The following is a 21703-nucleotide window of genomic DNA, read 5'->3' on the forward strand; positions in this document are numbered from 1 at the left end:
TTGGCATCTAACTCCTTCAAAACCGTTCAACTTAGAAAAACCATTCAAACACCGTTAGATTCCTATTATTTTGGACATGACTGCTTCTATTTTTCTCATTTCTAACATTTATATTTTTAATTTTATTCAACTTTATTCAACAAAAATTTCCCATGTATTTCAATGGGGAGACCCTTCAAATTCTCATTCAACTTACTCATTTTTAAACTCTTACTACTTCCACATACATTGACATAGAGCCACCATTCAAACTTTAAAACGAAGACAAGACATTCAACTATTCAACTTGTATTTATCTTTTCAATATCTATTATACTTTTTCTTCAGTTCCAGTTTAAGTTTCATGATGTTTTTTCAGCCGTTTCAGAGTTTATAATGGGTGTGTATGGGACGGAATGTTGGGGCTAGAGTGAGGCAGCTCAACTGCTAGAGTGAGAGGAGCAAAAAAATTAATCTTAAAATCTTTTTTAAAACTGCTGCTGTGTCCGCAGCGTTTGCTCTACAGGTATGATTTTACCCTCAAAACGTAGCCATCGCTGTCCTCTTTCATCCAATGTGTTTACTATTGTCCTAGGTGTTATGGTTCTTTCGTAAATGTCACCAATGCACAGCCTCCTCCCTCCAACTCTTCCATAGACTCTAATGTTAAAATGGCTCAGAAGGTTCGTTTGAAAATCAGAAGAGCATGGTGTCTTTCCACTGTCACCACGTCCATATAATAAACTCCACAGACATGAAAACTGAGAATTTGGTAGACTAGACATTGCTGTCGCTCACAGTGAAAGAATTTTGTCAATACGACTTTTACTTTTCATTTGGGAACGATTTGTTTCGGCCTGACTTTTCTGTTCATTTTAAGCAGCAAAAGTGAGGCGCATGTCTGTGTACGTGTGTATGGAGCCATTGGGTGCGGTCACTATAGCAACCAGGCTCACACCTGCCTGCTTAACGAGCTCTGCCTGCCACTGTGCCAAGATTCATCTTAAACACTTCTCTTTCAACTGCTGCTGTGTCCACAGTGTTACAGCCATCATTTTACCCTCAAATTGTCGCCATTATTGTTCTCTTTCCAACACCGTATCTTTCAAAGCTCAGGCATTTAAACTTTTTAAACTGTGTGGATCAAAGTGGAGGGATCACATTTGAGTCATTCAGTGATTCAAAGAATATGACCTTTTAATATTCATTCAGATGTTTTCTGACTCTAAATGTTCTTTTCTCATTTCTTAGGGTTTTCTAATTTACATTTAAAACATTTTCAGTTTTTTTCCAACTCCTTCTTCTGTGTAACCTTCAGCTTTTAGCAGTTCAGCACCTTTGTTTTCAGGTTAAATTCGGGTTTTTTTTGTTTTTGTTTTTTTAATCTCATTCAATATTTTTAACTCAAAATTCAGCAATTAATTCATTTCAGTGCATACATTCAGATTCAAGCATTCACACTGCAGTTTCTTCAGAAAATGCACTTTCTAGTTATCTATTATTCCATATTCCGTACGTTTTTTGGCATCTAACTCCTTCAAAACCGTTCAACTTAGAAAAACCATTCAATCACCGTTAGATTCCTATTCTTTTGGACATGACTGCTTCTATTTTTCTCATTTTTAACATTTATATTTTTAATTTTATTCAACTTTATTCAACAAAAATTTATAATGTATTTCAATGGGGAGACCCTTCAAATTCTCATTCAAATTCCTCCTCTTTAAACTGTATCTACTTCCACATACATTGACATAGAGCCACCATTCAAACTTTAAAACGAAGACAAGACATTCAACTATTCAACTTGTATTTATCTTTTCAATATCTATTATACTTTTTCTTCAGTTCCAGTTTAAGTTTCATAATGTTTTTTCACCCGTTTCAGAGTTTATAATGGGTGTGTATGGGACGGAATGTTGGGGCTAGAGTGAGGCAGCTCAACTGCTAGAGTGAGAGGAGCAAAAAAATTAATCTTAAAATCTTTTTTAAAACTGCTGCTGTGTCCGCAGCGTTTGCTCTACAGGTATGATTTTACCCTCAAAACGTAGCCATCGCTGTCCTCTTTCATCCAATGTGTTTACTATTGTACTAGGTGTTATGGTTCTTTCATAAATGTCACCAATGCACAGCCTCCTCCCTCCAACTCTTCCATAGACTCTAATGTTAAAATGGCTCAGAAGGTTCGTTTGAAAATCAGAAGAGCATGGTGTCTTTCCACTGTCACCACGTCCATATAATAAACTCCACAGGCATGAAAACTGAGAATTCAGTAGACTAGAAGCTGCTGTCGCTCACGGTGAAAGAATTTTGTCAATACGACTTTTACTTTTCATTTGGGAACGATTTGTTTCGGCCTGACTTTTCTGTTCATTTTAAGCAGCAAAAGTGAGGTGCATGTCTGTGTACGTGTGTATGGAGCCCTTGGGTGCAGTCACTATAGCAACCAGGCTCACACCTGCCTGCTTAACGAGCTCTCTCTCACTCTGCCAAGATTCATCTTAAACACTTCTCTTTCAACTGCTGCTGTGTCCACAGTGTTACAGCCATCATTTTACCCTCAAATTGTCGCCATTATTGTTCTCTTTCCAACACTGTATCTTTCAAAGCTCAGGCATTTAAACTTTTTAAACTGTGTGGATCAAAGTGGAGGGATCACATTTGAGTCATTCAGTGATTCAAAGAATATGACCTTTTAATATTCATTCAGATGTTTTCTGACTCTAAATGTTCTTTTCTCATTTCTTAGGGTTTTCTAATTTACATTTAAAACATTTTCAGTTTTTTTCCAACTCCTTCTTCTGTGTAACCTTCAGCTTTTAGCAGTTCAGCACCTTTGTTTTCAGGTTAAATTCGTGTTTTTTTTTTTGGTTTTTTTTAATCTCATTCAATATTTTTAACTCAAAATTCAGCAATTAATTCATTTCAGTGCATACATTCAGATTCAAGCATTCACACTGCAGTTTCTTCAGAAAATGCACTTTCTAGTTATTATTCTGTATTCCGTACGTTTTTTGTAATCTATCTCCTTCAAAACCGTTCAACTTAGAAAAACCATTCAAACACCGTTAGATTCCTATTCTTTTGGACAACACTGCTTCTATTTTTCTCATTTTTAACATTTATATTTTTTATTTTATTCAACTTTATTTAACAAAAATTTATAATGTATTTCAATGGAGAGACCCTTCAAATTCTCATTCAAATTCCTCCTCTTTAAACTGTATCTACTTCCACATACATTGACATAGAGCCACCATTCAAACTTTAAAACGAAGACAAGACATTCAACTATTCAACTTGTATTTATCTTTTCAATATCTATTATACTTTTTCTTCAGTTCCAGTTTAAGTTTCATGATGTTTTTTCAGCCGTTTCAGAGTTTATAATGGGTGTGTATGGGATGGAATGTTGGGGCTAGAGTGAGACAGCTCAACTGCTAGAGTGAGAGGAGCAAAAAAATTAATCTTAAAATCTTTTTTAAAACTGCTGCTGTGTCCGCAGCGTTTGCTCTACAGGTATGATTTTACCCTCAAAACGTAGCCATCGCTGTCCTCTTTCATCCAATGTGTTTACTATTGTACTAGGTGTTATGGTTCTTTCGTAAATGTCACCAATGCACAGCCTCCTCCCTCCAACTCTTCCATAGACTCTAATGTTAAAATGGCTCAGAAGGTTCGTTTGAAAATCAGAAGAGCATGGTGTCTTTCCACTGTCACCACGTCCATATAATAAACTCCACAGGCATGAAAACTGAGAATTCAGTAGACTAGAAGCTGCTGTCGCTCACGGTGAAAGAATTTCGTCAATACGACTTTTACTTTTCATTTGGGAACGATTTGTTTCGGCCTGACTTTTCTGTTCATTTTAAGGAGCAAAAGTGAGGTGCATGTCTGTGTCGTGTGTATGGAGCCACTGGGTGCAGTCACTATAGCAACCAGGCTCACACCTGCCTGCTTAACGAGCTCTCTCTCACTCTGCCAAGATTCATCTTAAACACTTCTCTTTCAACTGCTGCTGTGTCCACAGTGTTACAGCCATCATTTTACCCTCAAAACGTCGCCATCGTTGTTCTCTTTCCAACACTGTGTCTTTCAAAGCTCAGACTTTTAAATTTTTTAAACTGTGTGGATCCAAGTGGAGGGATCACATTTTAGTCATTCAGTGATTCAAAGAATATGACCTTTCAATATTCTTTCAGATGTTTTCTGACTCTAAATGTTCTTTTCTCATTTCTTAGGGTTTTCTAATTTACAATTAAAACATTTTCAGCTTTTTTCCAACTTCTTCTTCTGTGTAACCTTCAGCTTTTAGCAGTTCAGCACTTTTGTTTTCAGGTTAAATTCGGGATTTTTTTTTTTTATCTCATTCAAAATTTTTAACTTAAATTCAGTAATTATTTCATTTCAATGCATACATTCAGATTCAAGCATTCACACTGCAGTTTCTTCAGAAAATGCACTTTCTAGTTGGTCGTAGTCTTTTATCTTTACCAGGTTTGGGAATAAGGGAGATAAGACCCTGTTTCATTGTCGTTGCTAACATTTCATTACTAATGATTTCAGTAATAGTTTTGAAGAAAAATTCTTTTATTTCTTTCCAGAAGAATTTATAAAAGATTGCAGTCAAGCCATCCTGACCAGGAGCTTTGTCATTTTCAGTTTGTTTAAGGCTTGATCTCAGTCATCCAGTGATATATCAGAATCACAAATTTCTCTGAATGCAGAATCGATTTTTGGAGTATAAGGTTCAATCTGATCACAAAAAGTTAATGAATCAGCAATTAAATATTTTGAGGAGAATAAATTTGAGTAAAATTTATGTTTTTCTTCCGCTACAGTCTTATGATTTGTGCATTCCTCCCCATTTATGATTAATGTATTAATAGATTTCTTTTCTTGCCTCCGTTTCTCCAAATTGTAGAAATATGAAGCACTTTTTCAGCTTCTTCTATCCATTTTGCACGAGCTCTAATGTAAGCTCCATGAGCCTTTTTCTTGTATAGATCATCTAATTGAGTAAAGACAACAGGGATTTCTTATCAGCCTCTGACATAAAATGTCTATTACAATAGTTATTTATATCGTAAAGTAATTTACTTTCAAATTCCTTCTGTTGTCTACTTTTCATTTTACTAAACGTAATTGAAAATTCTCTAACTTTAAATGAAAAAATTCCCATCTATGTATGTAATTGCCAATTGTTACGTTGTTGTAAATGTTATGGAGGAGCTCTTTAACTATCTTAACATACCCGTCATCAATTAATAGATCTGCATTTAATTTCCAGTAATCTTTTTTAAACTGCGTTTTATTTTCAGGGTTAAGTTTAAAAGTAATAATACTGTGATCTGTCAATGGGGCTGCTGAGATGGAAACATGTGAAACATCTATATAGTAAAGTCGACCCAACCACAGTATGGAACGCCAGGAGTGCCATAATGAATTAATTAAATGCACCATTGAATAATAAATTAAATGTGACAATAATTAATTAAAATTTGAAATAATTAATTAAAATGGGAAATAAATAATTAAATAAACATTTTTGACACATTTAATTAATTAATTAATTATTTCACGTTTTAATTAATTATTGCCACATTTAAATAATTATTTAATGGTGTATTTAATTAATTCATTTTGGCACAGTTGACTCCTTCAGGTCTCACCATAAATTTATTTTATGTGTCAACCTCACCCATCAAACCCAGGGGGCGGGGTTAATGCTGATCGAGTCAGAACCATTGCTTTGGCCTGGTGGCCATTGTTTTTAGAAGGCGTTACTGCACACCAACAACTGCCATGTGGAAACTAACAGAACTGAACTTTGAAAAACCCTGCTTGTGTTTGTGTGTGGGATGGACTCAAGCGCAGACAAGGCAGCTAGAATACAGTTCCGTTTTTTACTATACAACACCAGGTGCAAATATATACAAGTGAGATGGCAGGGGGAATCCAGAGCACAGGGAAATCCGGGAAAGGAGCTCTTCACACACGAGGGACTTCATAAAAAACACAGCACACCAAGGGTTCCAGGGAAACGGAATTCCTGTTTACAGACAACAAGTGATTAATCCAAAGGGTCAGCGATATGAAAAGGCAACAAGAGACTAGTACTCCGGAGCTTACTACCGAGGTTACTCAATAGTCCAGCGACGAGATGTTTCCAGCCTCTGCCTTAAGTAGTGGATGAGTTTAGGCGATGAGCCACAGATGTGTGATTAACTTCAGGTGCAAGGGCCAGGGGCGGGAGCCCGCAATGAGCTCCGCCCTGGCGAGACACAGCTAGCGTGAGAGAGGTAGATGTAAACAAGAAACATATGTAGCCAACCTGAGTCAGCCGGGCAGACACGGGGACCATGACAGTTTGTGTCTCACCAAATACCGTTTTAATATTTTTTAGCCGAGAATGTAGCGGTTTAATCTTCAGATGTCTGGTCGGTTTGTCAAGATACAGCTTTTTTGCAAAAGTGCTTCGATGATTTCGGAGATGTCTGCCCAGCCCAGTCTCACGGCAAAGCGTGGGACAGACCCGCTCGCCTCGCAAGGATTCGAGCTGCTATTACCACCGACAAAGCGCAGGCCGGTACACAGCTGTAATAACCCCCGCTGACACTGACTTCATTTACAGAGGTTATATTTATCGTGTTTTTATTTCCTGATGTTCGTATGTGTCATACGTGTTCCAGTCACCAATTCTGAATTATAACTAACATTAAAAACATGTTTAAGGAGGAGAGAGAGCAAAAAGATTCGATTAACATCTGATGTTTGGGTTTTTGTTCAATAATCAGCGTGACCTGATAAACACATAAAAGAAATAACGTTGGTGTTTCCGTCATGTAGTAACTGTTAGGTTTAACTGTACAAAGGTGGTTCGACACTATGAAACACACACAGACTTCATGATGTTCGCCTCGTTTTTTTATTGTGAATATTAATCATGAGGGTAAACGGCCCTGTACACCACGGAGCGAGGTCAGCATGTCCACCATATCTTCAGCTCTCTGAGTTAACCCATCAAACTAATCTAATGCTCATCTACGAATAATTCACGGCTCATATCAATATTATTTTACAGAAAATCATCCTTATTACTGCCAACTATTCCAGATACCATCAAATGTTAAAGGAAAATATCAGGATGAGTGTCTGTGAGCTGAGAAGGACGTGAAGCGAGCAGTTTATCCCAGAGCTGAAGCTACTCTGTGCGCAGAGATGAGCTCAGATTCCTGCTGTGATTGATCAACAGTCACAGAAATGTAGACTTGTAGTTATTACTGCAGTATGGTCACAGCAGATACTGATAAACATGTATTATGAGGATGGATGATCAAGTTTCTCACTCTCTCCTTTAAATCTCAGTTTTTTTCTTCTTCACAGTTTATCTGTTAATTTATTAATGAATAACACTGAAAGAGTTTCTGTTATATTTCCCCTTGAACATCAGCTTATTAGGGCGGCATTAGGAAATAGCCCCCCTCCAAAGAATGAATAAATGAATGATGATAATAATAAAATGATTCAAAAGCAGAGCTCAGAGTGGTAGAATGGTCAAACATGGATCCACGGGTGGTTCAACTGCATTTGGTGACGTGACTAAAGCAAATCTTTCAAATAATCCCACCATCAACGGGATGTTGTCTCCTTTACTACGGTTACTTTACTTGGTCACCGTGTGAGTTTCTTTGAAATGAACCAAATTCTTTTATTTGTTGGTTGTTGCATATTTAACCTCTACAGTCAGGAAAGGAGGAGATGAGGCCTCAACAATGTTGGGTTGTAGCTGTGGTTCAGGTTAGAGTGAGTGTCCATGGAATAAATGTAAGTCAGTGAACAGGAAACATGACTGTGTTCAAACTTTGTTTTCCTTTTTATAATGAGTCTAATCAAAGGTGGACAGAAGTATCTCCACTGTGACTTTTCTGTGTCACCATCAGAGCTTCTGCACAGTGTTTCTGGGGCAGATAACATTGCAGCATTATGGAGACATTATGGAGACAAAAAGAAAAGCGTCTGGACTTCTTTAAGTTAAACTTAAAGAAATCCAGACGCTTTTCTTGGACTGTTCAGTGTTGAGTCTCATTCACACACTCCCTCAGACTCTTCACACACTGATTTGCTGACATAAACACACTCCTGTGTGCTTCACACACACACTGAGGACCATCTACAGACTGTGAGCTCCGTCTTCTTTGTCTTTGGAGCCGAACTCTGACAAAGTTAGGAACAAAACTTTCTCCAGCGTGTGAACTTTCCTCCTAGACTCAGTCTGAGCAGTCAGACCACATATTTCTAAAGCAGCACATGAAGGTGTGGCTCACACACACACAGGTGAAGGAAACAGCTGCAGTATTAAAAGCTGCTTCACTGTCTACAAATATATGAACTGAATGTTTCTTTCAGGCTGTAAAAACCTTATTTATCCTCCATTACAGTCCTGCATTCAGAGCATTACTTCTGTTATATTAGTACATGTATTTTATTCTGATGAACACATGAAACTCTGAGCTGGATTGAATCCATTGAATCAGAGTCCAGGACTCAGACTAAACACACTGAATGTGTCCTGAGCTCGGCCGCTGTTCCACAGTAACTGCTGTCAGAGTCACTGTTACTGAGTTAGCTTAGCTAGCAGAGCAGCTAGCAGTTAGAGTATGAACTCTGTAAGCAGTCAGCTCGGTCCTGGACATGGTTACTGACATAAAGCTGCTCTCTGCAGCCATGTTTGACCTGCTGCTTTGTAGGACTACAGTAATGGATGATTTGGAGGCTGAACTGGGCTCTGTGACACTTTTTGTAGTGAACTGATGAAAGCTGTGTCTCAGATGGATGTTAGTCCAACACATCAGACACGACCTCTGCAGCTCTCAGTTGATGTGCACATGAATGATTTGTGTTTCCTCTGCAGGTGAAGGTAGAAAGTGTGTGTGAGCTGATGTGAATTGAGCAGCATGGATCAGTGTGAGGACAGAGAGGAGGGAGTCCCTCCCTCTAAAAGCACTCTGTGTGGGGAACATGAGAGCCAGACCAAAGCTCAGAGGTGAGATGACCATCTCTAACTGTCCATGACTCTTCTCCATGTCACAGCTCAGCACTCACATCACTGCTCCATCATTATTCACACTCATACCTCTGTGTGTGTTGTTTTAAAGCCCAGAGCTGTGGGGCGTACCAGGCTCAGCTGGACATAACCCTGAAACTAATCCAGAGCCTGGACCTGAACCCAGCTGTGTTTCCTTAAAGAGCAACAGGTCGAAGGATGTTGGTGTAAAATTTAACAAAAGACTGTTATGTGACAAAGAGTAAGTACATTATTTTTATGAGATTGTTCATCATGTCTTTAATTTAATGTTTCCAGTTTTTCCTTCCTGTCTCATGAAGCTGTTACATTTATTGTTTTTCTTTTAGGATCAATAAGAGGCCAGAATCTCCTGGACCTGAACCCAGCTGTGTTTCCTTAAAGAGCAACGAGTCGAAGGATGCTGTTATAAACTTTAAAGGCTGTTCTTCTGCTGCTGAGAGGTAATGTGTGTCTAGATGTTGTTCCTGACTCTGTATTTTTGAATAAATCCTCATGTTTAATATCAGCTCAGCTCTTTTTCACACACATTTCTATGTTGGTATGTGAAGCGGTGTGTGTTGGAGTGTTTCCACAAACACAGCAGTCAGAGTGGAAAGAGTGGATGTTGTAGGAGGTGTTTGTGTAGTGAAGAGGCTGAGTGTCTGTAGGACTCCAGCTGCTCCAGCAGGTGTCTCCTTTGTGCTTTGCTTCAAACACAGTGTAGGGAGGAGCTTCCACTCAGGTGTTTCAGGTGTTGCTGGATGGAGGAGGACAAATAGTTTTTCCCTTCAGTGACACTTCAGCAGCTCAATGTTCTGGGAGATGTTTGTCTTTATGAAGGTTTATGGATTCTTGTTCTTACTTTGGTTAAACTGAGCAATACATTTTCCATCTAACATTTAAAGTAAATTTCCAGGTGAATAAAAGATCTGCAGCTGCAGCCTCTGTGATGTTTCACAGTCTGAAAGTAACAAATTCAACCAGAGTTCAAACAAAGGCTTAATATACGTGTGTGTTTGATATAATGCCAACAAGTACAAATAGGTGTTCTTACAGGTCTTAATCACAGAGCTCTGATAAGTCTGGTGACTTTCACACTCAGCAGTTTTGCTGCCTTTTATTTTATATTGGCCTTTTTAAAGCCCTTCAAAGTCTCCCACATTCATACAGAGCTTTTAACACCAAACTCCTTTACAGTCCTTCTCCTCTCACACACGATCACACGACTGATTTGTCTGCAGCAGCTGTGTTACTGCTAGTATTTTATTATGTGTGTAATCTCCTCATATTGTTCCTGTGGTTTAGTTTGACTTCCTTCTGCAAACTCAGCTGCTCTGTTGCTGATACACGTCTCCATGAATATGATTGATCAGATGCTGCCAACACCATGTGTTTCATGTGAGCGCTCAGCTGAAACCCTGGGTTGACTTATCGAGTTAATAACAAGCTTCACGTGACTGTGAATGCTAAAGTGAATCAGATAAAGGAAAGAGACCCTGCTAATGTTGGACTCACTTCTTAGTGTAGATCCCAGGAGGAAGTTCAACATAGCCATTCTTTGTGCTAGCTCGACCAAACCTGAGAGCACAGTGCAGGATAATGATCATCATCTGTCTCTGTCAAGGACATTTAAAATCCACAAATAACAAACATAATTATATTTGATCATTAAAAATGATGATTAAACAAAGTGTCAAACATACTTAAGTAGAAGGACTGATGTTTGTGTTAAAATACCCTCTTAAAGCTGAAATAATGATTCAACTTCTTTACTCAAGTAAAGGTAAAAGAGTCCAGGCTCTGAAATGTACTCACAGTATTAAAGTAAAAACGCCATCTTTGAAGGAAATTTCTGCCAGTTTTTGTGCAAAGTTACCTGAATTTCTACCTCCAACATTAATATGAGAAAATTATCTGAACTTTTATTCTAATGAATTTAATCAGCTTGAACATTTTGTAGCACAAAAGTAGAAAAAACTCAAAGGGAATCAAAAATAGCTCCGTTTGCTGTTGCCTGCATTGTAGATGGGCGGCTTTGCCTCAACACCTAAACAGGAAAATGAGTTTAGTCAAGTATTAAAGTGGGATTGAAGAGGTGAGGAAACCAGAGATCAGGTGTTGTGGTGCAGCATTAAGATAAGATGGGGCCTGATTATTTAAGACCTTGTATGTGAGGAGCAGCCAATGAAGGGAAGCCAAAACAGGAGAAATCTGCTCTCTTTCTAGTCCCTGTCAGGACTCTTGCTGCAGCATTTTGGATCAGCTGAAGGCTTTTCACTGAGTTTTTAGGACATCCTGATAATAATGAATTACAGTCGTCCAGTCTGGAAGTAATAAATGCATGAACTAGTTTTTCAGCGTCACTCTTTTTAGCATTTTTTAACAACAAGCTTCTATCTATTAGGGCTCTTGTCTCGCCGACTGCTGCCTCAGATCAGAGTCTTTCTCCTGTGTGCTCAGCTGTCTTAGAGCAGTTTGATCCCGTCTCCCTTAATGACTTGACTGCGGTAGTTTGTAACCTAAGATCATCACACTGCCCCTCTGATTGTCGCCCCCCAACTACTCTTTCAAGGATTGTCAGGTTGGAGATTGGCCTATAATTAGCTAAGACAGCTGGGTCTAGGGATGCTTTTTAAGTAAAGGTTTAACTACAGCCAGCTAGGGATGGGTACCGTTTAGATTTGTAAACCTGCTAAATCAGAATCAGTTGCTGATGACGGCTTTTTTCTTTTCCATCAATCACGTATAATCTTAACTCAAAGTGAACATAGACTTGATTGCTCAGATCAGCCAATTCAAAATGCTAATTCAATCAACTCTGAGTTCATGGCTAGACTCAGTTTGTTGGCCCTGCACCTCAAAACTATTTCCTGTTTGTCTCTCGTGTTTTTTGGATATTGTTTTCACATCTTATGTCACGGCTAGCGGGGCGAGCCATGTTGAATTTAATAAAGGACCCAAGATGCAGACACTGCTGTGAAGTGAGTGAGCTTTATTGAAACGGTGAAGTGCAGTGGAGATGGCCTGTGCAGAAGCTAAGATAACCTCTACTGAAAAAACTACAAAACTAACCTGAAACCTTAAACGGAGACACGGGGAGACAACACAGACGAACCAGCAACAAGCAGGAGAAAACAAAGGGCTCATATACACAAAAGAGCCATCAGGGAATGAGAAAAGGGAGACACAGCAGGATTCATTGGACATAACCAGACAAGGGGAAGCAAAAGTAGACACACTAACATAGGACATGGCACTGTCAAAATAAAACAGGAAGTGAACAGAGACACAATACTAACACAGTACAGAGGGAACACAGAAACCAAAACCTCAGAACTAGAAAATCTTAATCAGAAAGAAATTGTAACAAAAGACAATAACAATCAAAACAAAACTACTGAGTCCACAGACTCGGGACATACATCGGCTCAAACTGTGGTCATAAATATTTTGTACTTGTAAATCAGACTGTGTAGTTGTGAACTGAGTTTTGTAACATTGTGAAACAAAATATCTGGAAAGTTTATGTTTTTGCGTTCATTGATTTGTGTGTGTAAAAATGTAAAAATGTAATAAATGTAAGAAACATTAGAACTACTTTTGCTGACACAAAGTTTGGCGAGCACTGCAAGTTGTCCCTTTAAACCAGTCACTGATATAAAGAGAGCACCTTGTTCCAGGGCATCTGAGCATGGAGGGAAAGCTTTATGCAGGAGATGGTAAGAGCTGTTGGGACTAAAGAAACTGAGCAGAAAACTACAGACATCTGGAAACTGAGTTGTTAATTCTCAGTGGGATCACCAGGACTAGCAAAGCTCCACCATGACAGTCATCTGATTGACTGAACCCATCCAAACATCACTTCATGGACCTTTAGCTTGTGTCTGTGTGTGGACAGACATAACATGAGCTAATTATTCATTACTCCTCCACAGAGTGGACCAGCAGAGAGCAGAGGTTTCCACTGGTCAGTCTGCACAGCAACATCAAACACACCTGGACTCTGTGGTTATGGTTTGTAGTACTACGTTTACATTTGTTCTTTTCAGTCACCTCTATGCTGCACTTTGTGGACCAGAGGATTGTCAGTGTGTCCAACATAAATCAGAGTTTGGGCTCCATGATTTCAGTCAGATTGGGGTGACTGTAGCTCAGGAGGGGAGCAGGTCAGCTACTAGTCAGAAGGTTTGTGAATCAAACCCTGGCTGGCAAATGTACTGGGTAACGTACTAAACCCAAGCTGCCCTCTGATGCATCCATCAGAGTGTGAAAGAAAGTATTTAAGCATAGAACAATGTGCTTGGTTGAATGAGGCATGTTGTATAAAATGCTTTGTGTGCACAGAGTATCAAAGAGAGCTATATAAGAACCAGTCCATTTACCACTGGGTAATTCATATAGTCTTCTTTTCCAGCGGCTGGAGGACAACATCACCATGTTTGTGAAGAACGAGCTGAAGAAGATCCAGAAGCTTCTGAGTCCAGATCACCCAGAAACTTTAAAGAGCCAGATGGAGGATGAGGAGATGTTTGAAGGAGAGGATGAAGATGAAAGAAAGAGCTGCAGAGAAGCATTTCTGAAGATCACACTCCACTTCTTGAGGAGACTTAAGCAGCATGAGATGGCTGACCATCTGCAGAGCAGTAAGAGAATTTCTCTAAAGACTGAATATTGATCTTTCCTAATAGCTCAAGAAATGGACCAATAGACATTCATCCTTTCAGGGTACTGAAAGGCTATGATATTTATTATATAATATTTTTTTCTGAATTTCTTACCTTCAGAAATATTTGCTCCACTCTGTAAACGAGAACTTAAAGCCCAACTGAAGAAGAAGTTCCAGTATGTGTTTGAGGGCATCGCTAAAGCAGGAAGCCCAACCCTCCTGAATCAGATCTACACAGAGCTCTACATCACAGAGGGAGGGACTGCAGAGGTCAATGAGGAACATGAGGTCAGACAGATTGAAACAGCATCCAGGAAACCAGACAGACCAGAAACAACAATCAGACAAGAAGACATCTTTAAAGCCTCACCAGGAAGAGACGAACCAATCAGAACAGTGCTGACAAAGGGAGTGGCTGGCATTGGGAAAACAGTCTTAACACAGAAATACAGCCTGGACTGGGCTGAAGACAAAGCCAACCAGGACATCCAGTTCATATTTCCATTCACTTTCAGAGAGCTGAATGTGCTGAAAGAGGAAAAGTTCAGCTTGGTGGAGCTTGTTCATCACTTCTTTAATCAAACTAACGAATCAGGAATCTGCAGGCTTGAAGACTTCCAGGTTGTGTTCATACTTGATGGTCTGGATGAGTGTCGACTTAATTTGGACTTCAACAAAACTAAAATCCTGACTGAAACAAGAAAGTCCACCTCATTGGATGAGCTGCTGACAAACCTCATCAGAGGGAACCTGCTCCCTTCTGCTCGCCTTTGGATAACAACACGACCTGCAGCAGCCAATCAGATCCCTCCTCAGTGTGTCGACATGGTGACAGAGGTCAGAGGGTTCACTGACCCACAGAAGGAGGAGTACTTCAGGAAGAGATTCAGAGATGAGGAGCAGGCCAGCAGGATCATCTCCCACATCAAGAAAGCTCGAAGCCTCCATCCTGTGTCACATCCCAGTCTTCTGCTGGATCACTGCTACAGTTCTGGAGGATGTGCTGGAAACCAGAGAGGGAGGAGAGCTGCCCAACACCCTGACTGAGATGTACATCCACTTCCTGGTGGTTCAGGCCAAAGTCAAGAGGATCAAATATGATGGAGGAGCTGAGACAGATCCACACTGGAGTCCAGAGAGCAGGAAGATGATTGAGTCACTGGGAAAACTGGCTTTTGATCAGCTGCAGAAAGGAAACCTGATCTTCTATGAACCAGACCTGACAGAGTGTGGCATCGATATCAGAGCAGCCTCAGTGTACTCAGGAGTGTTCACACAGATCTTTAAAGAGGAGAAACAACTGTACCAGGACAAGGTGTTCTGCTTTGTTCATCTCAGTGTTCAGGAGTTTCTGGCTGCTCTTCATGTCCACCTGACCTTCATCAACTCTGGACTCAATCTGCTGGAAAAACAACAAACAAGCTCTGAGACAGAGAAATACTTCTACCAGTGTGCTGTGGACAAGGCCTTACAGAGCCCCAATGGACACCTGGACTTGTTCCTTCGTTTTCTCTTGGGTCTGAAGACTAATCAAACTCGTTTGCAAGGCCTCATGACACAAACAGGAAGTAGCTCAAAGACCAATCAAGAAGCAGTTCAGTACATCAAGAAGAAGCTCAGTGAGAATCTGTCTGCAGAGAAAAGCATCAATCTGTTTCACTGTCTGAATGAACTGAATGATCGTTCTCTACTGGAGGAGATCCAACAGTCCCTGAGTTCAGGACGTCTCTCCACAGATAAACTGTCTCCTGCTCAGTGGTCAGCTCTGGTCTTCATCTTACTGTCATCAGAAAAAGATCTGGATGTGTTTGACCTGAAGAAATACTTTGCTTCAGAGGAGGCTCTTCTGAGGCTGCTGCCAGTGGTCAAAGTCTCTAAAAAAGCTCTGTAAGTTATGAAGTTTTTATTATTTAATTTGGTTGGTATGTTATGAAAAACACACTGCCATGAACCTCTGTTTTGTTTTTGTCAAAATCACTGTAATATAATCACTGTACCTTTATATACACGTGACTTGTATTAATGCTGCTGCCCTCTTGTGGCTAAAGTGTAATTATGTTATTGTTATTAGGGAGGATTTGAGAGTAACATGCCAAGTGAGTCAGCACCTTCGCTTTAGCTTAAAATATCCAAATTCTTATGTCATCAGTTATAGTTGCATGTATTCATTATCATAACTTAACCTTTAATATTGATGTCTTAAATTTATTTTGAGTAAACTAATGTTAAGGTTCAAATATTGGGGAAGGAGAGTACAAACAACCATGGTCCAGAACTTGGTCAAACGATTTTAATGAAATACACGCGTGGGAAGACCAGCTCCGTTCGCAGACCGGGCTGATCTCCGACTTAATCAAAGCATAAACAGATATTTTATACCATCAGGGCTTGAATTTAATGACGCCCCCTCATACGTCACAAACAGAATATATGCATACGTCAAATCAAAACCACAATGACTTTTAACACAGTTTAAAAGAACATTATCTCCTATCTTCATGGCAGGTACTTCCTGTCACTGCCGGATGCTCGCTTATCATCTTGACACATCAGCAGCAGTTCTGCGACAAACTGCTCTTTTGCAACCCCGAGCAAAACATGATTAAACTTCCACCTATAAATGATTCTCTTTAACTAAGTGTGTGTCTCGTCCTTAAAGACTCCTCAAAATAACCTGCACTTAGACTCTGCTTTCGGTTTCAGTTCTGCAAAAGGCACACTCTTCAAACCTGCCACTTCCTGTCAGCCTGCAACTTAGTCTTTCACACACTGTTTAAACATCTGAATGCAATATCAATTTTGTAGATTATATTATTAATGCAATGGTAATGATGATGATTATTAACAATAGCAGCAAAATATCTCTCCAATCTCAATACTCCCTCTCTCGACCTCTGGAACACCAGAGGTCACAATACATTGTGTTGGGTCACTCCTCGGCCCACTCAGCTGCTTCCATGTCCATCCATGGCATCATGGACATCGGGGTCACCACTCCCGCTCTGACCCTCTCTAGCCGTCCTCTGGCTCAGCAAATCAGACAACCTCACGTCATCTAAGTGGTCCAGTAATAAACACCAGCTCCCCCTCCAGAACACTCCATGCGTAAGATTAGGTTTTTTCTGCGTCCCTCTCTTGTGGTCCATCATGCCTCGGGCCTCCAGGATCCTCACCCCCCTGTGGTCGCCGAGATCTTCTGTAAAGCACACAAAACACCTTTTCCTGCACCTCCCTAACTTATCATCTTTGGGACTCTTTAATCAAAAGCCTGATCCTAATTATCTTCTTGACTTATTGACTTGTATTTATATATATTCTTCAACGTTACTCATCATTTTAAAACTCTTAAAACGCTGCTTTCACGTCCCTGCATGCGTTTCCTGTCGCTTGCCTTATCTAATCATCAACATCCTGTACACAGAAGTCTCGCTGCTGCAAGGCCTCCACTCTGACCTAGAATCTCCTTTCACAAGAAAATTATTATAAGCGCCTATTCTACTAAAAGATCCAAAAAAAACAACCACTTTAATCAATTAAGTTTAAACATATAAGCAATTACTCCTGCATACATTTTATCACAGCTAAACGCTGCCTTGAAACAACTCCTGTGTGTTAACACCAGGGTTGGTCAAGTTACTTGAAAAAAGTAATCAGTAACTAATTACTGATTACTTCCCCAAAAAAGTAATCCCGTTACTTTACTGATTACTTATTTTCAAAAGTAATTAATTACTTAGTTACTTAGTTACTTTTTAAAAACACGATTTACAACCTGAAGAGGTGATAAAGCGATAGATCTTTCAGCCCAATTCTACTTTTTCTGCATAATCCATCATACAAAATGTAATCAAATGGAAAAGTCTCTTTTTTTAAACTTGTTTTATCAGTTTTAATCTTTTAATTTTATGCATCAAGCAAAAATTTAATTATATGCAACATTCTCTGACTTGAATAAATTAGTTTAACATTGAAACCTATTTTCTGCACATTCCAGCACATAAAATAAAATATTTTTTGTGTTTACACTCAGTCTTTCAAATAGATGCAAGTAAAACACAGCAGAAAATAAATAAACTCAAAGACTCAGCGGTCCTGTTGCTCTATTTTGACCTGTAAAGCAGGACTGGGGGTAGGCGGAGGTTTACCCTGGTGCAGGTGTGCCGCCGTCAGTTGAAGAATCCTCGAGTTTCTCTGTGAATTTCCCATTACGTCGTTGCGCACTCGGTGCTTTCTTGGAAGTTTAGGGTTTTTTTTCCGCTGTAAAAGGTTTTCTTCCCACGCACAACGGACACTAATGTTTTTGTCACTTTTTGTGGAATCAAACTCAAAATAAGGTCAGTACTTCCACGCTTTAAACGCTGCACGCTCATACTCTCTCCCACAATCGATTTATGATCCATTGTTGATCTGCACACAGCTGTTGTCACTAACGGCGCACTCGCTTACGTCACTGTCATGAGACATTCTCGCAAAAAAATCACGGTTTTAGTAACGCAGTAACGCAGCGTTCCTACGGGAAAGTAACGGTAATCTAATTACCGATTTTGCAATAGTAATCCCTTACTTTACTTGTTACTTGAAAAAAGTAATCAGATTACAGTAACGCGTTACAAGTGACGCGTTACTGCCCATCTCTGGTTAACACTAACTTCATTTTAAAACTCACATTTCCTATGTTATAGCCTGTTTTTGGTACAGCCTTTTTATTTCATCTTGCTCCTTTGATGTAACAATACCTTCTCATTCTAGTTTATCAGACTTAACCAAAATATATGCTTTCCTTCCTTTGGTCCTTCTCTAAAGCAAGAAACTCCTATTCAGTTCCTCTTTTCTGTCACTTGTTACAGGGCCAGCTCAAGTTCAGTTAAACGCTAAATTAATTTGAGGCCTTTTGCCTGGAATCAATACTGTCATGTGTGTTTATGGACTCTGTGTCTGTAAGCGTGTGCAATCCTTCAATAACTCATATCATCCTCACAGTAGATTGGCTAATCATAGCGCTAGCCAAAGGCTCGTGACCCTCAAGAGACGAATTGAGCCACAACTCCCTTAAAGGCACAAAATGCAATATGTATAAAAAGTCATTTCTACGTATAAGCTCTCCCCTTTATCCTAAAAATAAATCTATGTAATATCTGTATGTGTGTCTTCTATTCATTAATGTAATTGTCAGTTATTTTCTCTCTTTATTTTACCTTCTTTTTGTTTACCTCTTTGTTTGTGACGTGGACATCCCTAAACCATCCTGAGTTCCGGCTTCAATTTCAACCCAATTGTACCCTCTATTCTCGCAGTCGAACTCGTCTGGGCTTCACCTTCCCACTGGCCCCTGTGCCCTTCTCTTAGTGTCCTTTGTTGTCTTGTGATCCCCAGCAAACACAGTCTGTTTCTTCTCTGTTTCTTCTCCGTTGCTCTTTTCAGTATTTTCCTTTTAGATTAAATCCCAGCCTGGCAAAATATCCCATTCAGTGTCTTTAAACAGTTATGTCACACTGTTCTTACCAGCCTGCAGTTCACCGTGCATTTTCCATCACGTGCTTTTCTTCCATGCTGCTGCTGGTATCGTCAGTGTAGTTTCAGTTGCACTGTCTTTTGCCTGCTGTTAATTCTTGAAGTCCACGATGTTCTGTCGGTCTTCATCAGGAGATTAACTGTCCTATGAGCTTCTTCTCAGGATCGGGACAAGTGGGAGGTCAAGCTGTAAAATTTTAAGCCAAAATCTGGCCTGTTTTCCTCCCAATTCTGTTAATCAATGGTTTTGTACTCAAGATTCTAGGTTGAAAGAAGTCCACCTGTATTGACACACTAAAGCATACAATTAATATCCTTTTCATTTCTTTTCTTAAAACCTCCATTTGCTTCATCTGCCTGGAGTTTAACTCGTATGTTTCTCTCTCTGTGTGCTCACTTGTCACAGTCAGTTCCTTTTATGGGCATGCAAAGTTCCTGTCACACACACCATTTCCTGTCAACCTTGCAGCTGCTCAGAACCATATTTTCTGTTTCTATCTCTCCTGTTTTGTTTTTTTTACAGGCTAATAAAACTCTTGTTTTACTAAGTCTTGATCTAAAACAATTCACCCTTATTTCACGCACACACTTCTAAATATACTAAATTCTTTGCGTTTGTCAGATCGTCTCACACACACACCGCCTTTTCTCTCACACTTCCACTTCTGCACTCACTCTACTATCAACTTTCATAGTGTTATTATTATTTATTATTTTGTACAAATCACACCCAATCACTCAAAGCCTGCTACTCACAGCATTCACACACTTAAACTGTGACAAGAGTTGAGGAATATACTCACAACACGCTTTCCTAAGAGTATTTCAGACATGCCTTTCATAATCAGAAAGAGCAAGTCAAAGAAAACAATTGAAACCTCTATTAATTCTCACAGCACACACATAGAATAGAAAAAATAAAACACACCAGCATTTATTGCTGATGAGAGGTTACTCCTAAAAGTAATATGTTAGTCTTAAATATATACAGTGCACTCACTATATTTATATATCAAAACTCAGTCAATTACTATACATCCACTACGGCAACTCAAAACTTTATTTATAGCCCTCTAATGAACATAAATGGCGTCTTAAACACACACTCAACAATGTTTGCAGCAGTATTTGTAAAACCAACTGTGGTTTAAACAGTTCACTGCTGACTAATTTGCATTTTCACACTCACACACACACAGTCTAAAAATAGCTCCAGCACTGCCTCAGACTCCTTTCACACAGAGATCTCTTATTTTATATTACAAAGACGTCTTATATTTACAACCACTGTCACATCTGTCAGCTTTAGCGCCTAAACAATTTCGACAAATTTAAGTTAACGGTCCAACCGATAAAGTCCAACTTTTTTGTGATCAATTAACCAGTATCTGTCCAACAGTTTCTGGCCTCATCTCTAAAATCCCTAACTCAATTTAAAAGCGTCAACCAACCCAAACTTTGCCTGAAGCTCTATTTTTGGCATTTCACAGCCAAGGCTTACCCCGAAGTTTTAAGTTAAAGTTACACGCCCGAAGTCCAACTTCTGCTGGCCAAAAAAGCGCAGACTACCGTTCCAAACGGTAAGGAGACTCTAACTCCTAGTTATTCTGGAGTGCCCCAAGCTCCACAGTGACCAACTGACTATCCCTCTTCGAGGACAATGCCTAAGCGTCCTTGGCATTGGCAAGCGTTACCTCTGAGCACTGCGCTTCCTATCAGTCCAACTGACGTTCTTGAATAATTTATAATACTTTGGAACAACAGTAAAACACCCAAAAAAGTGTAAGACTGAAGCAGGTCCAACCTTATAACCAATACGGGCTCCACCCCAAACAATAACCAAATTCCCTAATATACTAAAATCACTCAGCAGTCCAACTGCTTTCCACGGTCCAACCGTATTAAATCCTTTAGCGGTCCAACCGCATTCAATCATTTTTAGCAGTCCAACTGCATTAAATCCTCAGTACTGTCATGAGATTCTCATCAAAATCAAAGCAGACATTCCCCAGTAATTTCAGTGAGTAGACTTTAATTTGTAATGTCCAATTTGGCACACTTTGGAAATAATTCAACAGGTAGTGCCTTACCTTTGGATAAGCGGCTTAGAACAACAATGAGAAAAAGAGAGCTGATTATTAGCTCATCAAAACACAAAACAAAATCACAATGAATTATCGGTTAATTTCATTTAAAATAATTCATTAAGTATTTATGTACAATTCAAATTAGTTAATTACATATTTTGTTGGTTTGTTTTCTATTTTAATTATTTTACTGACACATTTAATGAATTATTTAATGATGTATTTATTTAATTCACGTTGCTACTCCTGGCCCTGCATCGCTGTTCATAAATACATTTTATTTGTCAGCTTCACCCATCAAAGTCAGGGGGCGGGGTTAATGCTGATCAAGTCAACACCATTGCTTTGGTCTGGTGGGCGTTCTTTTAGTGGGCTTTTCTCAATACTAAGTAG

General features: G+C 39.4%; 2 protein-coding genes across 2 annotated transcripts in view; both read left to right on the plus strand.

The window, feature by feature from the left end:
• LOC112433238 (NACHT, LRR and PYD domains-containing protein 12-like) overlaps nucleotides 1-21703 on the plus strand; it is a 428555-nt gene that overhangs the window by 86831 nt on the left and 320021 nt on the right. The gene's annotated exons all lie outside the window — the stretch shown is intronic.
• LOC143414140 (protein NLRC3-like) lies at nucleotides 13423-16771 on the plus strand. The gene is made up of 3 exons (XM_076877869.1): nucleotides 13423-13689; nucleotides 13831-14712; nucleotides 16662-16771. The coding sequence occupies exons 1-3, from the start codon at nucleotides 13482-13484 to the stop codon at nucleotides 16769-16771; spliced, it is 1200 nt and encodes a 399-aa protein (XP_076733984.1). The 5' UTR covers nucleotides 13423-13481.

The sequence above is a fragment of the Maylandia zebra genome, linkage group LG3, assembly GCF_041146795.1.
Source record: "Maylandia zebra isolate NMK-2024a linkage group LG3, Mzebra_GT3a, whole genome shotgun sequence".
Lineage (NCBI taxonomy): Eukaryota > Metazoa > Chordata > Actinopteri > Cichliformes > Cichlidae > Maylandia > Maylandia zebra.